The following is a 26,881-nucleotide window of genomic DNA, read 5'->3' on the forward strand; positions in this document are numbered from 1 at the left end:
TGCTGAGGGGCACGTAAAAAAAGGGCGCTGCTGTGGGCCAGATGTCTGTGTCCCCCTGAAACTCCCATATTGAAATCCTCACCCCAAGGTGACGGAAGTGGGAGGTGGGGCCTTGGGGAGGGATTAGGTCACGAAGAATGGGAGTAGTGACCCACAACAAAGGCCCCAGAGAGACCCCTCGTCCCTCCCACTCATGAGGACACAGTGCAAAGGTGTGACAAGTCTGTAAGGCAGGAGGACCCCGGTGGGGTGGCGCACTTCTGTCTGGGCACTGTCACAGCAGCCCAGGGGCTGAGACAGGGCCGTGGGAAGAGCTCGGGAATCTCAACGGGAGAGCAGGTGCTGCGTCCTCACAGCGACAGCCCCGCGGGAAGCAGGTGCGCATGGGAGCCTGGCTGGCTGCCGCCAGAGCCGAGATGGACTTGGGAGAGCGGAACGCTCCGGCCGCAGCTCCCAGCTCAACGCCAGCCCTGGGGGCCCCCAGACAACTCGGAGGGGAGCCTGGCCACCCCAGGTCCCCCACGGCACCCTTCACGCAGGTGCGGGCACGCTGGCAGTGGCGCTCTGGGCAGAGCTGTGAGGCTGGGCTGGGCGGGGACAGGCGACCGGCTAAGCAGAGCCCAGCGGTGGAGGCTGGGGGAGAAGCGTGCCCAGGAAGCAGGAAAAGCCCCACAGCACCTGCCGCCTGCCTGCCGCCCTTCCCTCCCAGAAGCCAGCGGGCACCCCCAAGGTCCCTCCCCCAAGCCGCCAGGCCAAGGACGAGTCCCTCTCCGAGGTGCCCAGTGGACACCCTCCTGCAGACCCTCGGCAGGGGGGCGGGCAGTTGGCGGAGCCTGGAGATGTTACTCCCCAGACTCTCGGGAAGCTTCCGAGCCCTGAGCCCTCCTCCTCCCTGAGAAGACGCCTCAGGCCCTGCCCCAGCACCCCCAGGCCCCCCAGGCCCCCCAGGGCTCTGAGATGAGGTGTCAGCACCTCCCAGTGACAAGGGCACAGGCTGCAGGGCCCGGCCCAGAGCACTGGGGGGACTGAAGTGCCTGATGGGGACCTCAGGAGGCTGCTCCCATGTCTTCCCTTCACAGGTGCTGGCCCGCCTGCCTCGGTCTGCACGGAGACGCCACCCCAACCCGCTCACGCTCATGGAGGGCTCCGGCGGGCGGCTGTGCTGCTCCCTGCTCACCTCACGGCAGCAACCCCGGCTCCCCCAAGCCGAGTGGAAGCCAGTGGCCCAGGGCGCACCACGCAGGGCCTTGCAGGAGGTTCGAGCCAGCCTGTTCCAGCTCGTGCTGACGGGCGCAGGGAGCGCCCTGGCCAGCGCCCTGCTGCTGGGCACGGCTGCCGCACACGCAGAGAAGCCCAGCTGCCCCCGCAGCCTGGGGGCTGGAGGACGGTGCGGGGGAGCTCAGAGGGCCCAGGCAGCAGCCAGGGCACGGCAGAGGCCAGTGGGCACAGGGCCGCCTGTGAGGGCAGACTCTGAGGAACAGACACAGGAGATGAGCGTCCCTGGGACGGGGGTGCCAGGCTCTCTGAGTCTCCCCAGCCACCAAGGGGCTCAGAAATAAAGGAGTTCAAAAGGGACTAGTGGCAGCCCTCCCCACCCAGCGTCAGGGACTGTCCCCTGCACGGTTCAGTGACACCCGCAGCTCCCACTGCAGCCTGGGGTGGGGAGTGGGGGTGGGGACGGAGAAGCCAGTCCCCCAGGACAGCTGGAAGCCAACGCTGGCTGCAGGCAGAGCTGCCATCTAGACCCACGGATCCCTCCACACGGACCTCGTGTTCCTCCTGCAGCAGCTCCTGTTCCAGTGTCTGTCCCCATACGTCTGTCTTCACTGCCAGGCTTGGGCGGTGCCTTCACGCTGGGTCTCTCCTCCTGGCACCCCAGGGTCCAGCAGTGTTCTGCGTCCCCCAGCCCAGGGCTCTGCCTGCCCAGCCCGGCCAGCCCCACCCACTGCCCAGGCCCCTGGCCCCCGCTCCGGAGGCCACCTGTATCGTCCCCCATCTCAGTCTCAATAGCCCCACCCAGCCCCGCCCCCACAGCCGCACAGCACGGACCAGCCTTGAGCTACCTGGAACAAGGTGAATGTGTAAACTGCTCGGTGTTCATGTTTATTTATAAAGTTACATCCCCAAGGTCCAAATAAGATTTGTTGCCCTGTACGCCCGCCGGGTGTAGGCCTCCGTCCGGAGCCAACGACAGAGATGCGGGAGGAATTCCGGGACGCTCTCAAGTGTCCGGGCCCTGGAATCTGCCGTCTCGGCGGCGGGACACAGAGGCCACCGAGTTCTTCCTGCCTCTTCTGCACCTGCTTGGCTGCAGGGCTGCGTCTCCCCGGGACATGGTGCCGCGCACGGACCCAGGCACACAGCCACCTCCCAAGCCGAGGCTCAGAGGCGGCGCCATGTGCGGACGCCCCAGCTGCTGAACTGGCACACGGTGCGGCCCGTTAGGCTTTCATCACTGCCATCACGGAGACCTGTGGGAGGACAGGCAGGGACTGCACTGGCTGCCTTCCCCTCCTCACACCCACCCAGGTGCCACGAAGGCACCTCGTGTCCCAAGCAGAGGCCACCAGGAGACCTGAGGCCGCCAGGCAGCCCCAGGCGGCTGAGGGGCAGCATACCCACCTCCTGGAGGAACTGGCCCAGCATCTCCTGGCTGTGAATGGACGGCCTGTGGGGAGAGCACCAGGTCAGCCCTCCCAGACCCCACCCCGCACTCGCCAGGGCCCAGAGCGGCAAGGAAGGGGCGCGAGGCCTGCACGTCTGCTTCTGGTCCCCGCCAGGGTGGGGAGGAACCCAGGCGTGAAAGGGGGGCAGGACAGAACAGGGAGGGGGACGGGCGAGTGCTAAGATGCCAGGGCCCCAGCCTCCCAGTGGCTGCCCCCTGGGCCCCAGGCCCCACCTGTCTATTCTGGTTGCTATGGTCACGGTGAAAGCCCCCTCTGTGTCCGGCATGTAGGTGGAGGGCACGATCCTGTAGGTCCCCGCTGACAGCAGGCAGAGCCGGCTCACCTCCTGGGCATAGCGATGCGGCACGCAGCTCAGCAGCGGCTCCTGCAGCAGCAGCGGGGGCGCGCCCGGGCTCTCGCCACCCGCCGGAACCTGGCGGGCACAGGCTCACACTGGGGGGCCTGCCGTTGGGGGGGGAGGGGGGCCGCGCGCACAGCCCAGAGGCTGCTCCCCTTCCTCACTGCCCCAGTGGAGGGCACACGGCCCGGGGTCCTGTCGGCAGCTGGTGCCGGCTGCTTGGATGCCCCTGGCCCTTCTCTGAGGAGGAGGGACTCACCTCCTCACCAAGGCCCAGTCACTCTTGCTGAAGGCGCCATTGGTGGGCCCAGGCCTGGCAGCATCAGATCACCAGGGGGCTTTATTTAAAAAACCCCCCACTGCTTGGCCCCGGGCACTGGTGGCCTGGAGCAAGGAGCAGGACTCCAGGGGTCTCCCGTCAGCTCTGAGAACAGAGGGCCATGGCACCTCCTTGCTCAGGGGAACCTGCTCTAGCACACAGTGGCTCAGGAGCAGCTGCGGGACACCCTCCGGCCCACGCCCTCCTCTGGGCACCTGCCCACTCAGCCAAGCCCCCGGGTCGGGCCCCAGAGCTCGCCCAGCCCTCGTGGGATGGGGAGCCCGGCCTGTCACTGTGGAGTCCGGGCCCGCAAGCCCTGGCTTCAGCATGTCACCCCTCCCTCTTCCTCTGACTACAAATCTGCTGAGGGTCTTTGCCTGGTCACCAGGGACAGGCAGGTCAGAGCAGGCTGGGGGAGGTGCCTTGGTGCCGGCTAGGACGCGCCGACCCTCCCCACCTGCACGAGGTCCTCTCCCCGGCAGGTAACAACGCGGGGCAAAGGGGCGGCTCCCTGGCCATCAAGGTTCCTGTCATGAGGTCTCCACGGTCGGCCTCTCCTTCCTGCCCTCCCGCCCTCCTTCTGCAGGTGACCACGGCATGGAGTGACGCTGTCTGGGATCCGAGCCCCTCCCCGTGTGGCTGAGCCCACCTGCAGACTCCTGCAGCCGCAGGTGCCAGCTTCAGACCCACCCTGGGCAGCCAAGTGCTCGCTCCAGAGCTCCTCGCCCACCTGGTTTTCCGCCTGACCTGAAAGCCCTCCCTGCCTGTTGGATTCAGCAGCCCACCCAGCAGACTGCCAGGCAGTCGACCTGCTCGCCACGCCCTCTTCTGGCCACCTGAAGTGCCCTCTTCACCACGAACCCGGCCACTGCTTCTTCCCGGCTCCCGGCAGGCACCCACTGGCCCGCTGGGTCCTCCCCCCCACACCCAGCACCCAGACACAGGCACGGGGAAGGGGGTGCTGCCCGGATGGCTCCAGGGGGTGTGACATTCCACGGGGCAGGACCCCGGCGGGACCTCCCTGCAGTCGCCTCCTGGGCCACAGCCACAAAAGCAGCCGGCAGAGCCCTGGGTCCTGGGACAATGGACCTCGTGCCAGTCATTCTGAGCCAGGGTGGGTGGGCACGGGGCTGCCTGGGCCGACCGCGGTGAACTCGGACTTTGAATCCTAGAGATGGGTCTGTGTGACCAGCCAGCCTGGCTGACGCGCCCAAATGACTGAGCCGGGACAACATGGACCAAGATGCAAATGCTCTGGGGCTCCCCCCACGCCTCCCTGGGGGAGGAGCTTGCCTGGAAGATGTGGAAGCCGATGGGGTGGAACTCGCTGCCCCTGGGCCGGCAGTGCTGACGCAGAGTGACGCGGACGCAGCGTGGGCCGGGGCCCTCGGGGACGGAGAAGGGGAGGCAGGGGTTGGTGGGGTAGGAGGCAAAGTTCCTGCTGCCCCCCGCCGTCTGGCCAGCCCGCCAGGAGCCCCGCAGCTGCACGGTCCCCCACTCCCCTGCGGGCAGGGCTGCCCCGGGGGTGGCGCTCCTGGACACAGCCCTGACGGCGCTGACAGGAGAGACAAGGCAGCCGTGTCCCAGGCAGCCCGTGCCAGGCACAAACACCCACCAACCCAGGGGGAAACCGCCCGAACCCTGCCTGGGAGGGGTCCTTGCTCCCCCCGGGCTGCGGCCTCGGAGAGCAAACAGCCGCACTGCTCCGCTCACCTGAGGGACACCCTCCCGGTGGAGAAGACGCGGAGCAGGAACTGCCCCGGCATGTCCTTCAGGAAGGTGCTGGGGACGGCCAGGTAGTAGCCCGGCGAGAGTTCACAGCGCAGGTGCACCTCCCGGTCATACGCGTGGCACACGGTGCCAGCCACGGGGGGCGTGGACAGGACCCTGGGCAGGCTGACCCGCCGCTTCTCCACCTGCGGCAGCATGGGCAGAGGCTCAGCGTCCAGGAGAGGCCGGGCCCAGTGTGCTCCCTCTCCATCCTGCCCAGAGCACGAGGGCTTCTCTAGGTGACAGATGAGCGCACCCAGGCCTGTCCGTCCCTCCTGGCCCTCAGGCCAGCCAGAAACGCCCGTGGATCAGGGTTTTGCTCAGCCTCTCGGCCAGCGTCTGCCAGATACGAGCCTACGAGTCCTCCCGTGCGGGACGGAAACAGACAACTCTCGACAGGGCTGTGCCCACAAAGTACTGTGGCCAGTGCGGCCTGGTCCTGCCTGACACTGGGCTTTCCAGCAACTTCTGCAAGAGGAAAGGAACATAATCTGGCCACACCCACAAAGGGACAGGGAACAGTGTGGTATGAGTTGTCACACTCTGTCAAGACACACAAGATTAAAAACCAGTCGCTTGGCCGGGCACGGTGGCTCACACCTGTAATCCCAGCACTCTGGGAGGCCGAGGCAGGAGGATCGCTTGGGCTCAGGAGTTTGAGACCAGTCTGAGAAAGAGCGAGACCCTGTCTCTATTCTTTTTTAAAAAAGAAAAAAATAAAATAAAATAAAATAAAAAGAAAGAAAAGCCAGTCACCGAGTGAGCGAACAGGCAGCATCCTGACCCGGCCGGCAGGCACCTCCTCCAGTCGCTCCAGGAAGTTGCGACTTAGGAGCCTGGGGCAGGATCCCGTGTCCCAAGGGAAGAGACTGAGGGTGGGGAGGTCACACAGCAAGTGGCAGACCTGGGCTTGGGCCCTGGCAGCTCCTCAGGGGGGTTCCACCCTCCCTGCTTCAGAAGGGGGCAGCTGGCCTGAGCCTGCAGGGCCCAGGGCCTCTGTTCTCCTTTGGCCAGGAGTGAGCACGGGTGTGGGGAGGGAGCCCGGCCTCGCAGACTCGGGTCAGAGCCGCGGCTGGGGAGTGTCAGCAGGCGTCTGACCCCTTGCAGCAGTGGGAGGCGTGTGTAGTCACACATGTCCCAGTGTGGCAACTCCCGGGACCCAGACCTCCACGGCCTCTGTGCCCCCCACCGCACCGGGAGGGGAGCGAGGCGGGGCTGACTTGCCTTCCAGATGTGCAGGCCCACGGCCTGGTAGTCCTTGCCCGGGAAGCTCGCTGGGCTCCATGAGGCTCGGTCGTCACCCACCAGCGCCCGGGCCCGGCCTGCCCGGTCTGCCACGCGCATCCTGGGTCTTTGCTGGACGGCAACATATACCTCGCTCGGCTCTGAGACCCGCAGCCAGAATTTGGGGTTGCTGGGAAAGCCGCTGTTGTTCCGACAGCCTCCTGCCGACTGCCCCTTGATCCAGGCCCCGGGCAGTGCCCGCGTGTGGCAGAGCACCTTTCCTAGTGAGAACACGCCAGCGTCAGCTCCGGGAAACAGCGCCGTGCCGGCTCCCCGCGACGTTGCCGAGCTGAGGCAGGGACCCAGAGAAAGCTAGCACCCTCCGACAGCACCCTCTTCCCCTCTCCTCAGGGGACGGGGACAGGGAGGGGACAGACAGCCTCTCCATGCTGGAGAGAAGCAAGACGGGCCTGGGCGGAGTGCTGTCTGCCCAGCCTTCTCCTCCAGGAGGGGACACGCTCCCAACAGCGCCCACCCTCGCACCTGTGTGGAGACTCTGCAGGTGGCCGGCCTCTGTGACTGGGTAGCCAATAGTGACCTCGTCAAATTCCCTGAGGAACTCGTCCTCCTCCACCCAGAACTCCCCTTCCTGGAGCTGGGACAGGAGCTCAGACTCTTCTGCTGGATCCACCTGGCTCCACCCTTCGCCCCTGGAAGAAAACGTGTTTCGGCAGGAGACTCCCTGCGAGCCGGGCGGGGTGGGGCGGAGCCTGGGGGCCGGAGGTGCTCAGAGGTGCTCTGCAGCACCAGCCCCTCCAGCCAGTGGCCACCCGTCGGAGTCTCTCTCCCTCCCCAGAGGAGCTTCCTGCCAGGGCCACCACTCGAGCCCAGAATGACATTTACCCGTGGCCCTGGACACAGCCCCAGGCCTCACGAGAGCTGTCCGGGGCCGAGATAGAGCGCAGTGCCCGCAAGCAGGCACTGAGTGGGCCTTGCCGGAGACAACCAAGCACTGTCCTGCCAGCTGGATGTGACCAGGGTGTGGGCCAGATGGGTCCTGGGGCCCAGGTACCTACGGCTGTGGTGGCCCTCCTCCTGACGACAGCGAGACCTGCCCCCGGAACTCACCCCTCTCTCCAGAGCCCCTGCCAGCACCGCCGGCCCCAGGGGTTCTGAATCCGCAGCAGGAGGATGCCCCGGCCGTCCTGAGCCTGGAGCTCCCGTAGATCCGAGACAAGGAAGGCGTGAAACTCCCCCAGCTCCCTGGCACCTGCGTGAGGAGCAGCTCAGTCACGACAGGAAGGGCAGCACGAGGTCCCCAAACTGACAAGGACGCACGGGTCTCTGTCTCCCTCCCTGGGAGATGCTCCAGCCCACCCAGCGGTGGCTGCGCAGGAGGCCCTAGGTCCCCAGGGACCACCGGCGCACATTTTCCAGCAGCCACAGCCCCGTGAGCTGGGGACGCCCTGGAGAGCACCGAGCACGCTGAACCCGGCTCGGCTGCCACCCGCGTCCGGCGCTGGACAAGTCACCCCTTCTCCGGGCCTCCCGCTGCCCGGGCCCATCCGCACAGGGCCAGCCCTCAGACCCGCCACGACTCTACTGCTGACAACTGCAGCCACCAAGGGCCCGAGGGATCTCCACAGGCAAAGCTCCTGGAGGCAGGGCACGCTGAGACAGCGTCCAACTAGAAACCATGGCAGGATGGGGGCCCAGCGAGGAGGCCAGAGACCTCGAGACACACGGACGCAGAAATGGAAGAGCCGGACAGAGGAGTGCCGCGTCGCGAGAGGCATGGGGTCCAGAGAGAAGAGAAGGAACTCCTGGAAGGGCTGCAATGCTTTGCTTAGAACAGCGCTGCAGCCGCCATTCCCGGTGTCCCGCCGCGTCCCCAGCCCCTGGCCACCTCAGCAGGCTCCAGCGCCACAGCCGCCTCTCTGCCCGGGGCTTTCTCCAGAGCCTGAAGTGCCAGGAGTTAGTCCTAGCTCCCCACCCCCGCCCCCGGGAGCTCCCAGGCCAGCGCCCTGGCTCCTGGGGGGAGCCCGCGCCCTCCAGCCTGCCCGTGCCCCACCGTGCTCTGCAGCCCCGTCTCGGGGTCTGCCTGTGGGGACCCAGACCACGGCCTCCGCCAACCCTCACGCACATGCTGGGCGTGTGACTGTCAACAGCTTTCAGTCTGATGGTCACGTTCTTTGACCAATATTATAAAAATAATCCTAAATATGAAAAAAATATAAAGATGTTCATGCCAATATTATTTATAATTACATAAAATCAGAAACACCTTAAATATCCAACATCAGGGAAGGGATGAAGAAAGCTACGGCCTGTTCGCTACTGAAATACGGCGTTGACGCAGCCTATGTAACAGCGCGAGAAATTCCGTCTACGGTACAGACAGAACGTAAGAGGTGTACGTTTATGAGAAAACGGAGCACGTGCACCGAAGAATCACACGTGCTTATATTTGAGTGGTTTTTCTTTTTATAAACAAACTTTCTTTAATGAACACACATGTCACTAAAATAAAGAATGAGCTTTGATCTGCCAGGTCACCAGCTGGACCAGGGACGACACACGTGCCCGGCTTCCGCTCAGTGCTGCCTGCTTCTTACACTCTGCGTGACAGTGACCAGAACACGACTTCCTGCTCGTGCAGCGGAAAGGACTGGTCAAGGGAAAAAGGGTCCCCTCCCTCTGGAGCAGGGGGACAGTAAGGAAAGACCACAAACCCAGGACACCACCCATGAGGACCAATTTTCTTCCTTCCACTCAGTCCTGACAGAGCTACGTAAACAGTCACATAAAAAGCTACCGTGTGTCGCACCTGCCTCGTGCCTCACCTGCCCTGGGGCTGAGCACCGAGCAGCTGATCAGACACTGGTCCTTCAGGCGCAGCAGCTGCTGGCAAGACCTGGGCTCGCGGCCCCCAGGCCTGTCCTGCTGGCCGCCGCTTCCTGCCAAGTCCTTCAGGTTCCACCTTTCCGCCAGGCCACCAGTTAGGTCCACCAGGGCATCCGCCACCTGCCCTGCCCACAGGTGTTCGTAGGACCCATGGACCCTGAGGGAACACGGCCACAACAGGAGTGAGCTCCAGCGTCGGGCACGGCCACCGCCTCTCCCCGACCCCTGTGGTCTCCAACACGCCCCAGGGCGTGTGATCCACAGCCTCGACCACGGCACCGACTACCCTGGCCGGCCTTCCTCAGTGCCTCCAGACACACCTGCTCCAGCCCAGCCTCCTTTAGCAAGGTGACAAATGCATCCTCAGAGGGAAGGCTATTCAACTAAGATTGTGGTGAGGGCCACGGTCCCCGAGCCAGGACCACGATATACAAACACTGGGAGGCCTGGGCGGCCTCACTTCTCGCCAGTGACCAGCCAGGGAGGCTGCCGGTCCCAGGTGTTCAAATGCAAATTATAAGGAAGCGTGGTTCTTGCTGGGTCTGAGAGAAAAAGGAGGACAAGGCACATTCTCTCCGTGGAGGCGATGGCTCCTGCTGGCCCAAGAGCAGAATCTCTGGTCTGGGCCAGTCAGGCCCTCAAACCAAAAAGGCCCCACAGCCCAGAGTGAGCAGGGACGAGCCTCCCGGGCAGGCGGCCCAAGGTGGTGGCAGCTCCCTGCCCGCCCTGCCCCTCTGGCCCCAGCATGCGTACTTGGCGTAGACCTTTTCCAACAAGGGAAGCCAGAACACGTCCTCCCTCTGGCAGCGGGAGAAGCAGAGTCTCCCTGCAAGGCACGGCAGGCGGTCATCTGTGGTCACCTCCACCCAGTGTCCAAACTGCCAAACACGGCAGGTGAAGGAGCCCCGGTACGTCTGGTCGGACCAGCTGGGCTGTCCTGGAGGAATGACCTGCCACCACAGGGAGAGACAAAGGAGACCATGAGACAAGTACCACCTGGCGCTCTTCAGTACCCTAACCACAGCGCGACCGCAGCGGAACCCCTCCACGGGCCCTGCTGTTTGCAAAGGACCCTACGCCACACCTAGATGTCAGCGCTCACAGGAAGCTCAGTCACTGGATGCAAAATTAGCAGACCTTTCATTTAAATATTTTAGGGCCACCCTGAGGGAACCAAGTATCCCCAAATATGTTCTACTGTCCTAAATAAGCATTTGACCTGAATCCAAAACAAATGTGACTTCTGCAGGTACAAGTGCCCCAATTCTTGACAAGAGCTGGCTGCAAACAGCATGTCACCACAGCAGTGGCGGCCCCTCCTGCTGCTGGAGTCTGGTGCCCCACATCCCTGACGGCCACCTGCACCCACTGCTGGGCTCCTTCGGGGTCAGCATTCAGACCCAGCATTAGGAGAGTGTGGCTTTGCACCAGGAGGACTGGGTCCTGGCTGTGCCACTTACTAGGCAGACTCACAATGACAATGGCTTTAGCACCCTCATTGGTAAAAAAGGGTCAAAGCTGGTGAGGCTGGAGACTGAGAGCCAGTGACTGTGACACGCTTGGCACGGGGCAAACTCTGCAGGCGACCACTGTCCACGCTGCTGCCCTGATCAACGGTGACACTGCTGGGGAAGGGAAGTCTGAGAAGGCATCAGGAACGGTTTAATAACCTTTTCCCGATTTATATTCAAAACCTATTTAAAAAAATCAGCTAGCTAAGGAAACATATTCCAAACCAGAGACAGAGACTCCCTCCACTGGCCCTGTCTTCTCTAGGCTGGCACCTTTGTCTTTTTATTCCAAATGTGTAGCTCTGACTAGAGGGAGAACACAGAGCTCAGGGACAGCAGAGCAGGGCAAACGCCTCCCTGATGGAGCCCTCTCACGGGGCCGAGGCGCCCCTCCGGCAGGAGAGGGGGTCCGGAAGCTCTGCCGAGAGCCCGGCTACTTTCCCCTAACCAGCCCGGGCAGCCGCAGCAAAGGCGCCGGCAGAGAAGAGATAAGGCCCTGCTTGTCCAGGCGCTCCCTGCGCACAGGCGGGGGAAAGGGCAGAGGAGAAAGCTGCGCCGTCACCCACCTGGTCCAGGAGGTGCCTGCCCTTCTGCAGGGCGGCGCAGGCACACAGGAACCAGCAGTCCCCCAGCAGCCCCTGCTTCGCCTGTCCTTCCCAGGGCTTGTCTGGAAACAGCCGGGGCGCGGCACAGATTTCCTGAAATAAAGAATATTGTCCAGAGTTAGATCATGCCTGATGGCTAATCTTTCAAACTAAAACTGAAGGATCTAGGTGACACACTGGAGAGGAGCTTCGGATCATCTCTGTGACCCCAAAGGGGACAAGCGGCAGCTGGCTTCTGGCAGCCACTGTCCTTTAGCGCCTCCTGGCTGCAGACCCCCATCCAGCTCAGCGCCTGGGGTGCCATCTCTGTCTACCTTCCTTATTAGCAAAACCCCCAACTCCAGACGAATCCTACCATGTTCCGTCTCACAACAGCTAAATGTTGATTTAGGAAACAATTTCACTTTGAATTCAAATGGCAAATCTCAAATGGGTCCTCCATTCTGCTGGACACCCTACTGCTACTGTTTCTCTACAAGGCTCAATTTCCCACATCCCCACACTATTTCATACCTTCCCCCTCCTCTCTCTCCATACACTCGGGCTCCCCTTGTCCACGCCCCCGAGCTGCCTGCCTGGCTTCTGCGTCACCAGAAGCCACTGGCCCTGGGCCCCTCCTGCCGCCCAGAGCCTGCTCTCCTTCCACGACTCCGCCCCTCCCACCTCCAGAGAGGATCCGGCGAGCATCAAGGCAGGAGCGAAGACGTTATCCCTCCACACCAGGCTCCCTCCTAGGCTCCCTTTCATCAACAGCCTTCTTGAAAGAGCTGCTGCCCCTGCCTCCTCCCCACCCCCCTCCCCCGTTCGCTCTCAACATGGGTCCCTCCAGCTTCTGAGCCAATCATACCCCCAAAACGGCCTCTATCAATGTCACCTCCATGTTGTCAAGTCCCATGGGCATCTCTCTGCCCTTGTCCTTCCCAACTACTCGGCAGCATTCAGAACAGCTAACTGTCCCCTGCCCCTAAACTGGTCCCTTCTTGGCTTCCATGATGCCACATGCTCCTGGCTGTCCTCTCACCTCACTGCCTGCTGCTTCTCAAGTCTATCTGTCAGGACCCCTGCCTGAACTCAAGAAAAGTTAGGGTTCTTCAAGGCTCAGTCCTGAGCCCCCCTTCTTCTCTACCGGTACTTCCTCCAGCACACCCTCCCAGGCCTTGGACTGTAAACCACCTATGACGCTCCAACTCCAGGTGAATGCCTCTAGCCCAGATCTTGCTGAGCCCCCAACCCCCACACCCACTGCCTTCCTGACTGCTCCACCTCCACGTGTGGGAGCAAAGCCCAACTCCAGATCACCCCCAGGCTCTGCCCAGGCCGCCATGCACCCAGCTGCCCAGGCTGGACATCCAGAAGTCACGCTTGACTCCTCCATTATCCCCACCCTCTCTCCTTCAATCCTTCCCTGACACCTGCCAATTCCCCTCCACAGTCTTTCTCCACTCTCTCTCTCCAAATCCACATCCTAACGCTTGTCACACTAACCTGGGCCCCCTGCGTCTTTCTCCAGGACCACTGCACTGGCCACTGGCACTCCTGCCCCGACACTCCATGTCCCACCCAGCAGCAAGAGTGAGTTGAAACACAGATCCAAGGCTGGGCACGACGGCTCAGGCCTGTAATCCCAGCACTTTGGGAGGCTGAGGTGGAGGACTGCTTGAGGCCGGGAATCCAAGACCACCCTAGGCAACAGCAAGACCCATCTCTACAAAAGAATTTTTTAAAAAATTAGCTGGACATGGTGGCGAGCGTCTGTAGTCCCAGCTACCCAAGAGGCTGAGGCAGGAGGATCGCTTAAGCTGTAATCCCGCCACTGCACGACAGCCTGGGTGACACAGTGAGACCCTGTCTCTTCAGTAAATAAAGAAAGAAAAACAAAGTAAATAAAAAAATTCAATAGAATCATTTCTCTACTAAAACCCTATACTAACTTCGAATTGCACCAAAAACCACTTTCAATCAAATAAAGCTCAAATTCCAGTGCCATGGCCCAAAGGCTCTTCAGGCTCTGACCTTTGCCCCCTCCTGGGCTCTCTCTGGGTTGCCCAAGGAAACCAAGCTGCCTGTCAAAGCCACCTCAGATGCCAGAACTAGTCAGGAAGTTCCGCTCTGCTCAAAGGCTGGTGGCCACCCAGCTGTCGCCACAGACTGCACCCACTTAGGGCAAGGGTGTTCCTGGGCAGTCTCACCCAACAGATAAACCATTTCTAAAAATATCAACGCAGCACTAGGCGAGGGCATCCCTTTGCGTTGCCATTTTAAAATGTTTACACCTGGAAATACAGGTGCACAGACTCCCAAACTGAAATTCCACCACGCTGTGTTTTGCTTTGACAGCTCAGCCTGGCCATCCCAGGGCAGCACGAGAGGCCCTCACTGCCAGCGACAGCAGACACAGCGAGCAGGAGCGGCAGGGCAGGACCGCCGCGGCCAGGACCAGCGCTCTCCAGAGCAGGAGAGGGGGCGGCACGGTTCGTGTCTCTGCCGAGACACCGCACTCGCCCTGCCCGCAGGCGGAGGCCACGGAGGGTCGGCCCGGAGTCCCGCTCGCACCGGACGGGCGGGAGAAGGAGCTCCGAGGGGCGGCGGGCGCCACCCAGGGCCCGCGATCGACGCGCCCCGGCCGCCCGCCCGGCCCCGCCGCCAGGCGAGGAGCAGCGTCGGAAGAAGCCAGAGACTGTGCCGCCGCCGCCGCCGCCCGCCCGCGCCCCGCGCCCCACCTGGGGCCGCCGCCACGTGATGTCCTCCCGGAACTGGGCCAGCGGCGTGGACAAGTTGAAGAAGAGCGAAGAGTCCGAGGCGGGGAAGGCGGCGTCCCGGAAGAGCTCCCTGGCCGGCGCCGGCGTCTCGCCCCGGCCCGCCCGCATCTTCGGCGCCCCGGGCGCCCATCTGCAGCCGGCGGACGCAGGGTGGCGGCCCCAGAGGGAGGGCGAGCGCGCCCGTTCTTCGCCCGACCTGGCCGTCCAACCCGCCGGCACCTTCGGGTACTGATCCCGCTAGGGCGCCCGCTCGCGCCGTCGCCCGGGTAACCAAGCTGCAGCCAACCGGGAGCGCCGCGCCGCATCACAGGACACAACGGCCCAATCGCACTCGAGCGTTGGGAGGAGCAAGCCGCGCTTCCGAGCCCACGGGGGCGGGGTCCCCGAGCTCGGCCCTGGCGAGGCCGCGCCGTGGCCTCCGCTGTGTTTCTGCATCCGGAGCCGGCAGGACCGGGAACTGTCCCAGCCACGGCTCCTGCCCGGAGGGCCGGCAGGCATTTTGCTCTCGCGATGGTTCGGCTCTGGCCGGGGCGCAGCAGCCGCTTGCGTTTGGGGGTTCTTGGAGCTACCGGGATGTGGGAGGCCTCCTCGGCCGCGGTCGCGCCGCAGACTACAGGTCCCAGCGTGCCGCGCTGCTCCCAGAATGCGTCTCTCCTTCCCAGAATGCGCCTCTTCTTCCGGCACCTGTCTGCCCCTCCGCTGCGGAGCTCGTGGCTGCGGGTTGTGGGGAGAAACTAACGGGAGATTCGCTTGGGATGGCGAGTTGCGAGCCGTCGACAGATCCAGTGCCCGCCGCTCTCCTGGTTGTGTTTGGGAGAGGCCTGAGCGAGCCACGTCGCCGGATGGGCCTTCCAAGCCCCGGCTTTGTTGCGAGGCAATTTCGGATCAGACGGTCTGTCTTAAGCAGGCACAGGGGTGAGGCTGGAGCGTCCCGCCAAGCATTCTGTCCCCAGATGGCTAGACATGTGGACGTGGTGTCTGGGGCAGTGACCTCCTGGGCACACAGTCACAGCTGAGGGCCACTCATTGCCACCGGGAAGTGAGGACAGTGATCTCAGGGCTTGCGCCAGGATTCACCTTTGCTGCAGGAGTCTGTCCTCCATTCCCAGTAAGGAGGGTGGCTAGCCTGGGGCTTCTGCTCTGCCTGCCCCTCCAAGCCTGCTTCACTGAGGCTAGAGTCTTTACAGAGGGTCAGACAGGAGAGAAGGGGACCCCAACCCTTTTAGTGACAGCTGTTTGCTACCTGTTAGGACTTTTGCCTCTTCTGGCCACTTTTACTAGATCTCAGGATATGAAGGATGGTCAAGCTGAAGCCGTGTTTCTTGCGGTCAGGTGTGAAAAGTCCCTACTGCTAGAAGAGAAACTAAACCTGGTTTGGGAGCCCCAGCTTCCTGTAACAGCTGCAGCTCCTCCCTCTGAGAGGCCAGACGGGGCCTGTGTGAGTAGAAGTTGTTCAGGTGGCGTGACATTGTGCTATTTTGATTCCACCAGGCCCCAGCCCCTTAGTTTGGGGTCAGGGTACTCCTCATTGCAGTTCTAGAAAAGAGAGTGACCATATAGTCAACACTTCTCTGGAATGCTTCATGCCTGCTCAGCACCCTCTTGGTGCTGACCCTTCCAGAAATTGTTTCTGACTCCTTGGCAGGCTGGCGGCTGCGCCATAGCTGAAAGGAGTCAGGAAGGCCCTGGGCTCTGCTGCACCTGGGGGTCTTGGAGGAGCAAGAAGCAAGTTCTTTTCTCTGTCTTGGGTGCTGGTTTGTCGAGGGGACACATATGGGTGGGCAGCAGAGCTGGGGCCAGCCCAGGGTGCAGACTCTCTGTCAGGGCCTTTGCCATGTCACTTACCTAGGCTGACAAGCTCTGGAGAGCCAGCAGCTTGTGCGTGTGTTCCCTGTCATCCATGTTTAGGGCAGGGCCCATGCCCAGAGCCAGATCCCCAGAATCTGGAAGGGGCCAAGAGACAGTGGGTGCTGCGTAGGCAGCGGCCCAGGCCTGCAGGATGGGTGAGTGACCAGCACTACTGGTGCTTCAGCCAGAGATGGCGGAGTGCAGCTCTCTGTCAGCCTGCCCCACCCTTAACTCCATGCCATGGATTGGATGTGGTTTATTTCTGCCAAAGCGCATGTTGAAATATGATCCCCAATGTGCAGTGTTGGGAGTTGGTGCCCAGTAGGAGGAGTTTGGGTAATGTGGGTGGATCCCTCATGGATGGATTAATGCCCGGTGGAGAAGGGGAGTGAGTTCCCCCAAAAGTGGGTTGAAAAGTCTGGCTTGCTTGGTTTCTCTCTTTCCCGTCCTCTCCCGCCATCTCTGCATATGCCCACTCCCCTTCCACTGTCCGCCATTAACTGAGGCAGCAAGGGGCCCTCACCAGCTGTAGCTGCCCAATCTTGAACTTTGCACCATAATTGTGAACCATATAAACCTCTTTTCTACATAACTTACCTAGCCTAAGGGTATTGTTATAGCAACACAGAGTGGACTAAGACTCCCTGAATGCCCTGTGGTCCCATCCACTGTCCCAGAGTGCAGAGATGTCCCTCAGCCAATTAAGAGGGCATTCCCTTCTCCCTCCAGGGCCCACCCCCAGCCCTGCATGTGGTGGGGCTCTGGCTCCTGGGATGTCAGGAGGATTTGGAAGCAGCTTGGGCTGGTGGGATAAGAAGGGGCTCTGGAGTCAGCTAGTTCACAGCCCTAGTCTCAGCTGCGGGCTCTTGGACTGAGGACTATAATTAAAGTCTGAGAACCTCAGGATTCTTACTACAAGGAAGGAACACCACCCCCATGTTGCAGTGTTTGAGGGTTATAGGAGGATGAGGGTCCCTCAGGCAGGACTAGTTCCCCCAGTGACCCCACTCCTGGCCAGATGTGTCTGAAACACATCTAACCACTTTCCCAAGTCCATGGGTGCTCAGGGGCCCTTTGGAAGCAACCCTGCCTGCCTGCTCCTTCCTGCCTCCCCGCTTGTTCTGCCCAGATGACTGCCCTTGTGTTTCAAGGGATTGTTCCCTGACATCACAAGCTAAGGTGGTCTCCTCTGAACCTTATATCTGTGGTCAAGGGGCAATAATTGGGCACTTCCCTGTGCTGGCCATTGCATTCTCATGGAGACAGATTAAAAATCAGTGCCTTGTCCAAAAATTCCAAACTTGAAAAATCGGAGTTAGGTGGGGTGAGAAGGGAAGCGAGCAGCTGACCCAGCTCAGGAAGGGGAGTGCCGAGGAGCCCTGATGGGGGCCGTGCAGCAGCGGCTGGGGGAGGCCGAGGAGGCGTACTGGGCCGAGGGCACCGTCTGTTTGGCAGGCTGCCACGTCCACTGGAGATCCACCACGCGGCCACGACCTCCCTTCTTATCAGCAGGAACCCTCAGTTTTGATTTTGTTCAGTTTATGGCAGCTACAGTCATCTGGAAAGTCTGACTTCTTAGCTCCAAAGTCAGAGTAGAATCTGGGGGAGGAGCACGTGCCCATCCCTGGGCAGTGAGGCACAAAAAGCAGCCTGGGGCTCGAGGGAGGTTTTCCTCAGTCTGTGTAAGATGCCAGGGCGGGTCGTTCTCCAGTCTTTGGAGCCAGTGTGAGGGGACATAGTACCATACACTGCTGTAACCAGCTTCACTGCACGTACTGACCACACGGGACAAGCCAGAGGACAGAGACCAACATGCCGAAAACCCAGAGCAGAAATAAAAGGAACCTGAGTCTCTGGCCATATCGCTGAGCCCATGGACTGGGGAGGCCTAGAGCCACCCCACCTTGGGAGTTCTGGACGTAGGATACTAGAAGATTTAATTTTATTGTTGGAGTAATTTTCAGTTGGATCTTATGCTGTAGCAAGACAGAATTGCTGTCGCTGTATTGGTTACCTACCCCAAACTCAGTGGCTGAAAACAACAGACATTATCTCACAGCTTCTGTTGGTAAGGAATTTGTGAGCAGATCTTACGGTACTGCTGGCTCAGTGTCTCTTGGGAGACTGCAGTCCAAGTGTGGGGCCAGAGCTGGAGTCACCTGAAGGCATGGCTGGGGCTGGAAGATCCACTTCCAAACTCACATGCGGTGTTACTCCCTCACAGTGTGGACCTCCGTGAGGCGACCTGAGCATCCTCACGACACGGCCGCTGGTTTCTCCCAGAGCAGGTGATCCGAAAGGAAGGGGAAGCGGGAGCCATAGTACATTTTATCCCCACCTCGGATGGTGTGCTTCAGCATTCCAGCCATGTGCCACTCCTTGGAAGCCAGTGGCTAAGTCCAGCCCGTGCTCTGTGGGTGAGTGAAGAGAGGCGGCACGCTGGCATTTTGAAAGATCACTCGCTCTAGTGGGCTCCAAAGCAGGTCCTTGAGAGGGCCAGTGAGAGGGAGCCCAGAGGCCAAGACCTGACGACAGCCGTGGAGAAGGGGAGAGATCTGGTTCGTGGGAGGCGCTCGGTGGCGAGTCGTGTTACGAAGGGAGAGTTGAGGGTGTGCAAAGGTGGTGCCGGGTTGGGGGGAGATGGGGGGAGCCCAAGGCCCTGTGGGGCTGGAAGGCACAGACTCCCCGCAGGCCCTGCCACGCTAGGAAGCTCATGGAGCGAAGAACAGTGTCCAGAACACCTGGTGTCCTGTGCTTGGGTGTCTGAAACGCAGGGCAGCTCAGGCCCACAGACAGCCAGACCTGCCGCCCCCAGCAGCTGTGGTGGCCTCCTGAAGAGCAGGTGCGGTGCCCTGGGCCTGTGGGCAACGGGGCACCTGTCCCTCAGAGGGTTCTCAGGAAGGGCCTGGGCAAGCGGAAGTCAGGTACTGGCTTCACCACCTTAGCAAGTCCCTGGGCCCGCAGGACCAGCTGCCACCACGCATGTCCTGGAGCCAACTGCCCCTCCAAGCAGGAAAGGTGTCAGGGAACCTGGCCCACTTCAGGGGATCCAAGGGGCATCTGCAGGGCAGCAGGCCAGGGGCTCCACAGTCCACAGCAGTAGAAGATGACCTGAGCAAAGACCACCTGGTCCTGCTGAGCAGGTGGGAGTCCTGACTGCTCTCTGAGCTTCTTGTTTCCTCACCTACAACCCCCATCGTACTGCCAACAGGACAGCTTCAAGGATTGAAAGAGAAACTGGATGTAAGGCTTGTGGCCAGGCCTGGGCTACAGAGAGTGGTCAGTGAAGCCCATGGTCCTTGGGTAAGTGAAGGTCATGGTCCTGGAGGGCGGTCAGCGAAGGTCACGGTCCTGGAGGGCGGTCAGCGAAGGTCATGGTCCTGGAGGGCAGTCAGTGAAGTTCTTGGTCTTCGGTCTCTGGGATGGTCAGTGACAGTCACAGTTTTGGGCTGTGAAGGTGGTCAGCGAAGGTCATGGTCCTGGAGGGTGGTCAGCGAAGGTCATAGTCCTGGAGGGTGGTCAGTGAAGTTCTTGGTCTTCAGTCTCTGGGATGGTCAGTGACAGTCACAGTTTTGGGCTGTGAAGGTGGTCAGCGAAGGTCATGGTCCTGGACTTTCAGGGAATGTCAGTGCTGGTCAGTCTTGGGCTGCAGGGGTGGTTTGTCACAGTCAAGTCCTGGGCGTCTGGGGGTGGCCACTGCTCCTCCACAGAAGAGCCCTTCGGTGGAATTGTCACAGGTGGGGCGCGGTGGGGTGGGGTCCTGGAAGTGTGGGTTTCTCCCATTGCCCAGCCTGAAGGTTCCAGCTGAAGGAGTCTTCTCTGGCAGGGCTGGAACCGGACCACCTCAATCTTTCCTGCAACCCAAGGGGAGTGGAGAGTGTTTCTCCTGGGGCAGCCCCCAAGGGCTCGATGGGCCAAGGCTCATTTGGAACGAGTTGAGGCACTGAGTTTGTGTGGTCTTCGCACACCTGCAGAGGTAGCTCACCTGAGCTTCAGAGGAAGAGGTGACAGCCGTAGATGGGACACAGCAGCCCCCTAGTGTTCCGCAAGGCGGGCCTCAGCCCTCTGCCTGCTGCGGTGCGGGAATGGATTCTTTTTTGGTGATACTTTAGATTAAACTTTGTTTTCTTTCCCATTATAAAAATGATACATTCTCCTTACAGGATTTTTTTGGGTAACTATTGGTTCCAAATGGTCATGTGCTCTTAAATTTTGTGAACATTACGCAGATAATCTCTACAGTTGACTTTAGTCCTCTGAGGTGAGCATATTTTAGACATGGGCTATTTTCTGTGTCGTGGGTGTTGTATTCACATCACACTGTGGAATTTTTTTCTGCCTGTTTGCTCATTCATTCCGAACAAGGAGAGGTTTCTCTGGGCCTGGGTGGGTGGGTGGTGGTGATCTCCTTAGCACTCTGCCCCGTGCCTGCTAGCAGCCCCTCTCGGGTCCTGTGCCGGGTGTGGCAGACACCCTTGCGCAGCCCCACATTTGGCTGTGACTTCCCTTCCCTTGAGCTTCTGTTTCTCAGCGTCTGTCCGAAGATTGTGCGGAGAGAAAGGTCGGGGAGGGGAGGCCTAACCGCTGGCATCAGATTCCCCCTAGTGAAAGGATCGTCTTTGTCAGGGAAAACACCTTATGGGCCTGGGGTTAGGTGGGCTGCTAGGGATTGGAGCCCCAGGGGCTCCGCTGCTGGGTGGGCAGCTGCTGGGGAGAGGAGAGGAAAGGGGCAGAGGAGAGAGGAGGAGAGGCCGAGTATGGGGTGTGGAGCCTGGAAAGGTCCCCTGCGTGTGGAATGAAGGGAATGTGGGGAAGGAGGAGCCTTCGTGGGTCTGAACTTCTCTGTCTCTCCGTGACCCCAAGTCTCAAGTACCGTCTACTAAGCTTTTACTTTATGGTTTCCCTTCTTAAAATTGCTCTGCTGTCCCTGGGAGCCTCTGGATCCTGATGTTCCAGCCTGGGGACCCCTCTTCGTGTGACCACGTGTCTAGTTCGTTTCGTGTTGCTGTAACAGGATCCCACAGACTGGGAAACACATGAAGAAAAGAAATTCATTTCTCATGGTTCTGCAGGCTTGAAGTCCAAGGTCGAGGGGCCCGAGTGTGGCGAGGGCCGTCTCTCTGCATCACACCATGGCGGAGGTGAAAGGGCAAGAGAACATTCGAGAGACTGAGAGGTCTGAACTTGCTTCGGGATGACGAGCCCACTCCCATGTTGGTGACATTCATGCATTCATGAGGACAGAGCCTAATCACCGCTCACAGGTCACACCTGTGACCACTGTCACACTGGCACTCAAATTTCAACATGACTTTTGGACGGGATATTCAAACTGTTGCATTTTGCCTCTGGCCCTCCAAAACTCATGTCCTTCTCACACACAAAATACACTCAATACATTCGTTCCATCCCACTAGTCCCGAAAGTCTTCGCTCCTTCCAGCATCAACTCAGAAGTCCAGAGTCTCATCTCAGCCAGACTGGTCTGAGACTCGGGGCACGTTCCTCTCCAGCTGTGAGCCTGTGAAGGTGACAAGTGTCGTGCTTCCAAAATGCAGTGGGGGCAGGCCTCGGATAGACATTCCCCTTCTGAAAAGGAGAAATAGGCAAGAAGAAAGGGGTGACTTGCCCCAAGTCAGTCCAAAACCCAAGGGGGAAAACTACAGTAAGTCTTAAAGCTGGAAGCTCCTTTGATTCCATGTCGTGCGTCCTGGTGTGATCTGAGGACCAAAGTAGATGCCCCTTTACCAACTCAGATGGACCCTCAGGATAAGGAAACAAGTTGCTTAGAGGTCGAGGCGTCAGGGCCTGACAGGCGGGGCACACTTCTAAATTCCTATGGCTACAGGGAAAACCGCACTCTCGCTAAACCCCCAGCAGTAGGAGCTGTCAGGCAAATCATCGGTTGATTGACTGCCCAGCCCACCACACTGACTGGACAGAGGACCAGCCTTGCAAACATCCTCCTCTGAGACCTTCAGCCAGTTTCACCAGCGTCCAGAAGCTGCACCAAACCGTCTCTGTGTCCTACAGTTCACCCTTTGATGTAAGAAGCCAAACTCCGCTTCATTTTAATGCTAAAACCCTGCCTCAAAGTGAACATGGGCTATGTTAAATACATGTTTGTGCGTGGCGCATGTGCTTGGCTCCCCTCATAAATATCCACATGTGTAGCTTTCCCCCAATCCTGCTGGACAGGTATGACTCTACTGTGTGATGCAGACCCTGTGAGGCCTAAAACCCAACCTGGCCTTCCCCTCGTCAAACAGCAGAGATTAGCTCTTCCAGTGTGCAAACTGATATTGCCAGTAAAGCTCTCCTCTCTACTATTTAGCTAGCTGGTGGTCCTTTGGACTACATCAGGCACACTGGGGCAGGGGTTGGACCCCCAAGGCCTTGGGCAGCCCCACCCTATGGCTTTGCTGGGCTCAGCCCACTCTTAAGCTATCCTGGGTTGGCGCCTCGTGCCTGCAGCTCTCCCAGGCTGGTGCTGCACAATTCTACAGTTCTGTGGTCTTGGTGGTGGGCCCACTCCCGTGGCTCCACTGGACAGTGCCCTGGTGGGGACCCTGCATGGCAAGTTTCTGCCTGGGCCCCAAGGCTGTCCATGACATCCTTGAAGTCTGGGAGGCTTCCATGTCCCCACAGCTCGCAAACTTTGTGTGTCTGCAGTCAGCGCCACGTGGCACCACTGAGGCTCACGGCTTATGCCCTGTACCCTCCAGAGTGGCTGCCTGAGCTGCAGCACGTGAGCCATGGCTGGGGTGGCCAAGGAGCACTGCACTGGGATTCCGGGAGCAGAGTTCCCAGGCGGCCCTGGGCAATGAACGCTGAGGTCCCTTGAGTGCCTCTCTGGAAACCTTGCCGTCAAGGCCTTGCTCTGGACCTGTGATGGGAGGTCCAACCTCAGAGATCTCTGAGATGCCTTCTCCCATTGCCTGGATAAATCGCACCTGGCTCCGTTCCATGTCTACTAATCTCTCCAGCAAGTGGTCACCCGGCCACACCGTGGTTTGCTCTCCTAAACGTGCGTTTTCTCTCTCGGTATGGCCGGGCTGCAAATTCCCAAGTGTTTCATCCTGCTTCCCTTCGAATTATAAATTCTGTTTTTCATAAGTTCTCCTTGCTCACATCTTACGATGCGTGGTTAGCAATAGCCATGCAGCTCCTTTGCTAGTTTGCTTAGAAATTTCTTCTGCCAGGTAGTCTAGTTTATCACTTTAAATTCCACCTTCCATGAAGCCCTGGGCACATGCACGATTCAGCCAAGTTCTTTGGGACTTTATAACAAAGATGGCCTTTATTCCAGTTTCCAAAGCCCTGTTCCTCGTTTCCATCTGAGACCACATTAGAGCTGCCTCTACTGTCCGTATTTCTACCAACATTCTGATCACAGCCGCCTCGGTGACCTCCTACGGCTATTCTCTTCTGAACCCTCACCACAGTCGCCCGTAATGCTCTATTCATGGCTCCACAGGCTTTGTGGTTTTTTGTTTTTTGTTTTTCCAGCCTGCTCCTCCAAATCCTCCCAGCTTCTGCCTGTTACCCAGTTCCAAAGCTGCTTCCACATTTTCGGGTATGTGTTATAGCAGCAACTCCACTTCTTGGTACCAATTTTCTACCTTAGTCTGTTCCATGTTGCTAGAACAGAATACCATAGACTGGACAATTTATAAAAGAAATTTGTTTCTTACAGTTTTGGAGGCTGGAGAGTCCAGGCTCAAGGGGCCCCCATCTGGCAAGGGCCTTCTTGCCACATCGTCCCCTGGCGGGAGGTGGCAGGGAAGGTGGCAGGTGAGAGGGAGCTGAACTTGCTTTTCTAACAGTCCACTCCTGTGATCATTATATTAATCCCATTCATGAGGGCAGAAGCCTCATGGCCTAATCACCTCTTAAAAAGTCCCATCTCTTAATACTGTCATAATGGCAATGAAATTTCAACATGAGTTGTGGAAGGGGACATCAAACCATAGCATCATTCTACTGAGTATTCATATTTTTTAATAATTGCCTTTTAAAACATTTCCAAGGTCTCTAGCTGGTTCTTTTTCATTAACTACCTGTTCTTGTTTCACAAGTGCCTATTCCTATCTCATGGTTTATTCCAAAACCCCCTTTATGTCTAAGATTTTGATTATATGAGTTCTAAAGTCCTTTTATTGTTCTGTTAGCTCTGTTTTCTCAGGTGTAAGTGTGTTTGTTTTGTTTTGTTTTTTCACTCTGTTGTCCAGGATAGAGTGCAGTAGCACGATCATAGCTCACTGTAACCTCACACTCTTGGGCTCAGCGATCCTCCTGCCTCAGCCTCCCAAGTAGCTGAGACTACAGGTGCACACCACCATGCCTGGCTTATTTTTCTATTTTTAATAGTGACAGGGTCTTGCTCTTGCTCAGGCTGGTCTCTGAACTCCTGAGCTCAAGTGATCCTCCCCCCTCGGCCTCCCAGAGTGTTAGGATTACGGGTGTGGGCCACCGCGCCCGGCCTCTCGGGTGTAAGTTGGTTTGTTGAGTGTGCTGTGCTCCGTCACACCGTTGGTGCCATCCTGGATGGGTGATTCGCAGTTGGGCCTTACCCTTACGCCTGAGTCCCCTCGTGTTCTGTCCAAAGCATCTGGCCTTAGGAGAGAAGCACCACCAGGAAGTCCCAGGAAGAGTCAGGAAGGGAGAGAAACATTCTTGGGGACAAGTCTGGACTGCACAGGACGTGGCTCGAGGGACTCAGAAAACCTTATCTGGACTGCAAGGACCAGAGAGGCCCCGGGGAACACGGGGACTACATGTGCAAATCCACCGTCGGTTCACACCGCTGCCTCGGGTTCGGCCCTCCGACCTGCCTCTGCAGAAGCCAAGCTCTGCATCACACGCTCTACCACTTTCTGAACGTCACCCCCAGCCCCAGTGACACCACTCTTCTGCTAACAGCCTGGCTCGTCCCCACCGTGCCCAAAATGCAGGTGTCTCCCGAGTCCTGCCCATCGCTCCTGCGGTGCTCGCCAGCGCTGTTTGCCAGATGCCCCGTCCTGTGCGTGTGGCGGGGTTGCGGCCCTGTGGCTGAGGGGCCAGTGTGAGCAGCGGTGCTGCGTGGCTCACCAGAGCTTCCACTGTGAGCCCCTCTAGCGGCTCTCCTTATCCCTGGCAAGGTGCCTGGACACGCTCTAGATGTCTCCTCCTCCAGCACGGGTCCCTGAATAGTCACACTGAAGAGACGCCTCCCCCCCCCCCGCCCCCGGCCCCCGCTGGCCCGAGGTGGCCATGCAGCATGAGAAATACAGCCCTGTTGTTCTAGACATCTGTGTGTCATGGTTGTCTGTGGCTGGAGCGTAACGTGGCCTGCCCGATACAGGAGCCAGCCTGTGGCCGGGGCGCCACGCTAACGACACACACAGCGCCAGGCTGCAGCCATCAGATAACCTGCTGGAGTTGGAATGTTGGCACGCCGTATCACGTGGTGGCAGAACATCTGGTGAAACTCAACTGCGATGACTCACGAGACAGCGTATGAAATAACTTGTAGGTCCAGTGGAAACGGCTGGGAAGTGACACTGGCAGTGAGTGTCAGTCCTGGGCTACGTTGACAAGACACCCCAGGGAAGAGAAGGGCCAGAACCCTGGGTTTGCTGGGAGGAAGAGGAATCCAGGAAGCCGGGGACACCCGAACCCCCAGGGCGGAGGCAGCCTGAAGTGGGCGCCTGCTCCCCCCAGCGGGTGGGGCGCAGAGCCGGGCGGGTCCGGTAAGGACACTGTCATGGATGTGGGTGCCCCCACCCCGCCCCACAGTTAGAACTACTGGGGTCACTTCTGAGCTTTCTGAAGTCAGAAGAGGCAGGCGGAGGTGACACAGCTGAGCTGTGTCTGGAGGAAGCACAGTGGGTACGGCAGTGGCACCGGGGGTGGAACCAAGGACAGCCCGAGACCACAAAGCTGTTGAGAGTCGAATTGCCAAAGAAACGAAGAGCCCGGGTGAGGGCTTGTGGCCACCGAGACTTGCACAGAGCCTGGGAGAGAAGGGCTGAGAAGGCACGTTGGGTACCAAGGAGGGACTTTTTGTGGCCACCACCTTTAGGTGTAGCCAAGAAGCAAACAGGAAAAGAGGGGTTCTCCCGAGGGTGGCCACTCTGGGGCAGGGTCCCTGGCCCTGCCTGCCTGGGGGGCTTTAGATGGCCGTGGAGCAGGGGCTGCCAGGCGCCCCATCCCTCTCCGCAGGGTGTTACTGCAGTTGTCCCATCCCTGTCCCCTGCTGGGCATGAGGGCTCTGGATGGAGCACAGCCTCACCCAGCCCTGACGTTCGCAGGGATGCCCCCAAAGCCTGGACTAGAGCTTGCTGCCAGGACCAGAGGGGACACTGGGGAGGGGCCTCTGGACCGGGAAGGAGGGCGAACGGGCTGTCCAGCAGCGGCATAGGGGCTGTGTGCCCACCCCCCACCCTCGCATCTGAGCTGCTGTGCGTGAGCGGGGCTGGGACAGCCTGGCTGTGGGCTGGGGGAGACATGCCCAGGTGGGAGGCTCTGCAGGGTGCCGTGTGGCCTCTGTCAGCCAAGCCCTTGGGGACCCTGAAGAGCAGCAGCACCACCTGCCACCCTGGGAAATGGGAACCTCAGTCCTCAAGACCAAACTCACGCCTGCCCCCACCCCTCTTCCTTGCACCCCAGGTGAGGGCAGGACCATCTCTGAGGCCTGGATGTGGCTAAAGCCACAGAGGTGAAGCCCAGAGTGAGGTGTGACAAGTGGCCTCCTGAGGAGTCCAGAGGAGGCTGTGTGCAGGCCCAGCAGGTGTGGCCAGGGGCTGGGAGGGTACGGGAGCCTGCTCTCAGGACTGTGTGGGTCAGAAGAGGGCCTGTGACCAGTGGCCCCAGGCCCCGGTGGGCAGCCCCCCACACACAGCCGGGCGGAGGGAGAGGACGGAGGCCAGGCTTGCCG

General features: G+C 59.9%; 1 protein-coding gene across 5 annotated transcripts; it reads right to left on the reverse strand.

Annotated features, from left to right (window-relative positions):
- Positions 1–2,096: 2,096 nt before the first annotated feature.
- Positions 2,097–14,412, reverse strand: CAPN10 (calpain 10). Of its 5 annotated transcripts, none has more exons than XM_069458614.1 (12): positions 14,078–14,412; positions 11,319–11,450; positions 9,995–10,191; positions 9,181–9,398; positions 7,466–7,607; positions 6,881–7,047; positions 6,338–6,618; positions 5,057–5,259; positions 4,637–4,898; positions 2,900–3,099; positions 2,623–2,668; positions 2,097–2,471 (listed from the first exon to the last, which is right to left on the reverse strand). In XM_069458614.1, the coding sequence occupies exons 1-12, from the start codon at positions 14,222–14,224 to the stop codon at positions 2,442–2,444; spliced, it is 2,025 nt and encodes a 674-aa protein (XP_069314715.1). In that variant the 5' UTR covers positions 14,225–14,412; the 3' UTR covers positions 2,097–2,441. The 5 variants fall into 5 exon arrangements, with proteins under 5 accessions (XP_069314715.1, XP_069313940.1, XP_069316295.1 ...); XM_069457839.1 differs by having other exon boundaries at positions 6,338–6,613; positions 6,873–7,047; XM_069460194.1 differs by lacking the exons at positions 4,637–4,898; positions 5,057–5,259.
- Between the last annotated feature and the right edge of the window lie 12,469 nt (positions 14,413–26,881).

The sequence above is a fragment of the Eulemur rufifrons genome, chromosome 1 (genome assembly GCF_041146395.1).
Source record: "Eulemur rufifrons isolate Redbay chromosome 1, OSU_ERuf_1, whole genome shotgun sequence".
In the NCBI taxonomy this organism is placed as follows: Eukaryota; Metazoa; Chordata; class Mammalia; order Primates; family Lemuridae; genus Eulemur; species Eulemur rufifrons.

Coding starts and splice junctions, on each gene's coding strand:
- CAPN10 (XM_069456988.1), bottom strand. CDS start 14,224: ATGCGGGCGGGCCGGGGCGAGACGCCGGCGCCGGCCAGGGAGCTCTTC. Junction 6,619..6,880: donor CCTGCAGAGTCTCCACACAG/GTGCGAGGGTGG, acceptor TGTTCTCACTAG/GAAAGGTGCTCTGCCACACG. Junction 5,260..6,337: donor TGGGCCTGCACATCTGGAAG/GCAAGTCAGCCC, acceptor ATGCTGCCGCAG/GTGGAGAAGCGGCGGGTCAG.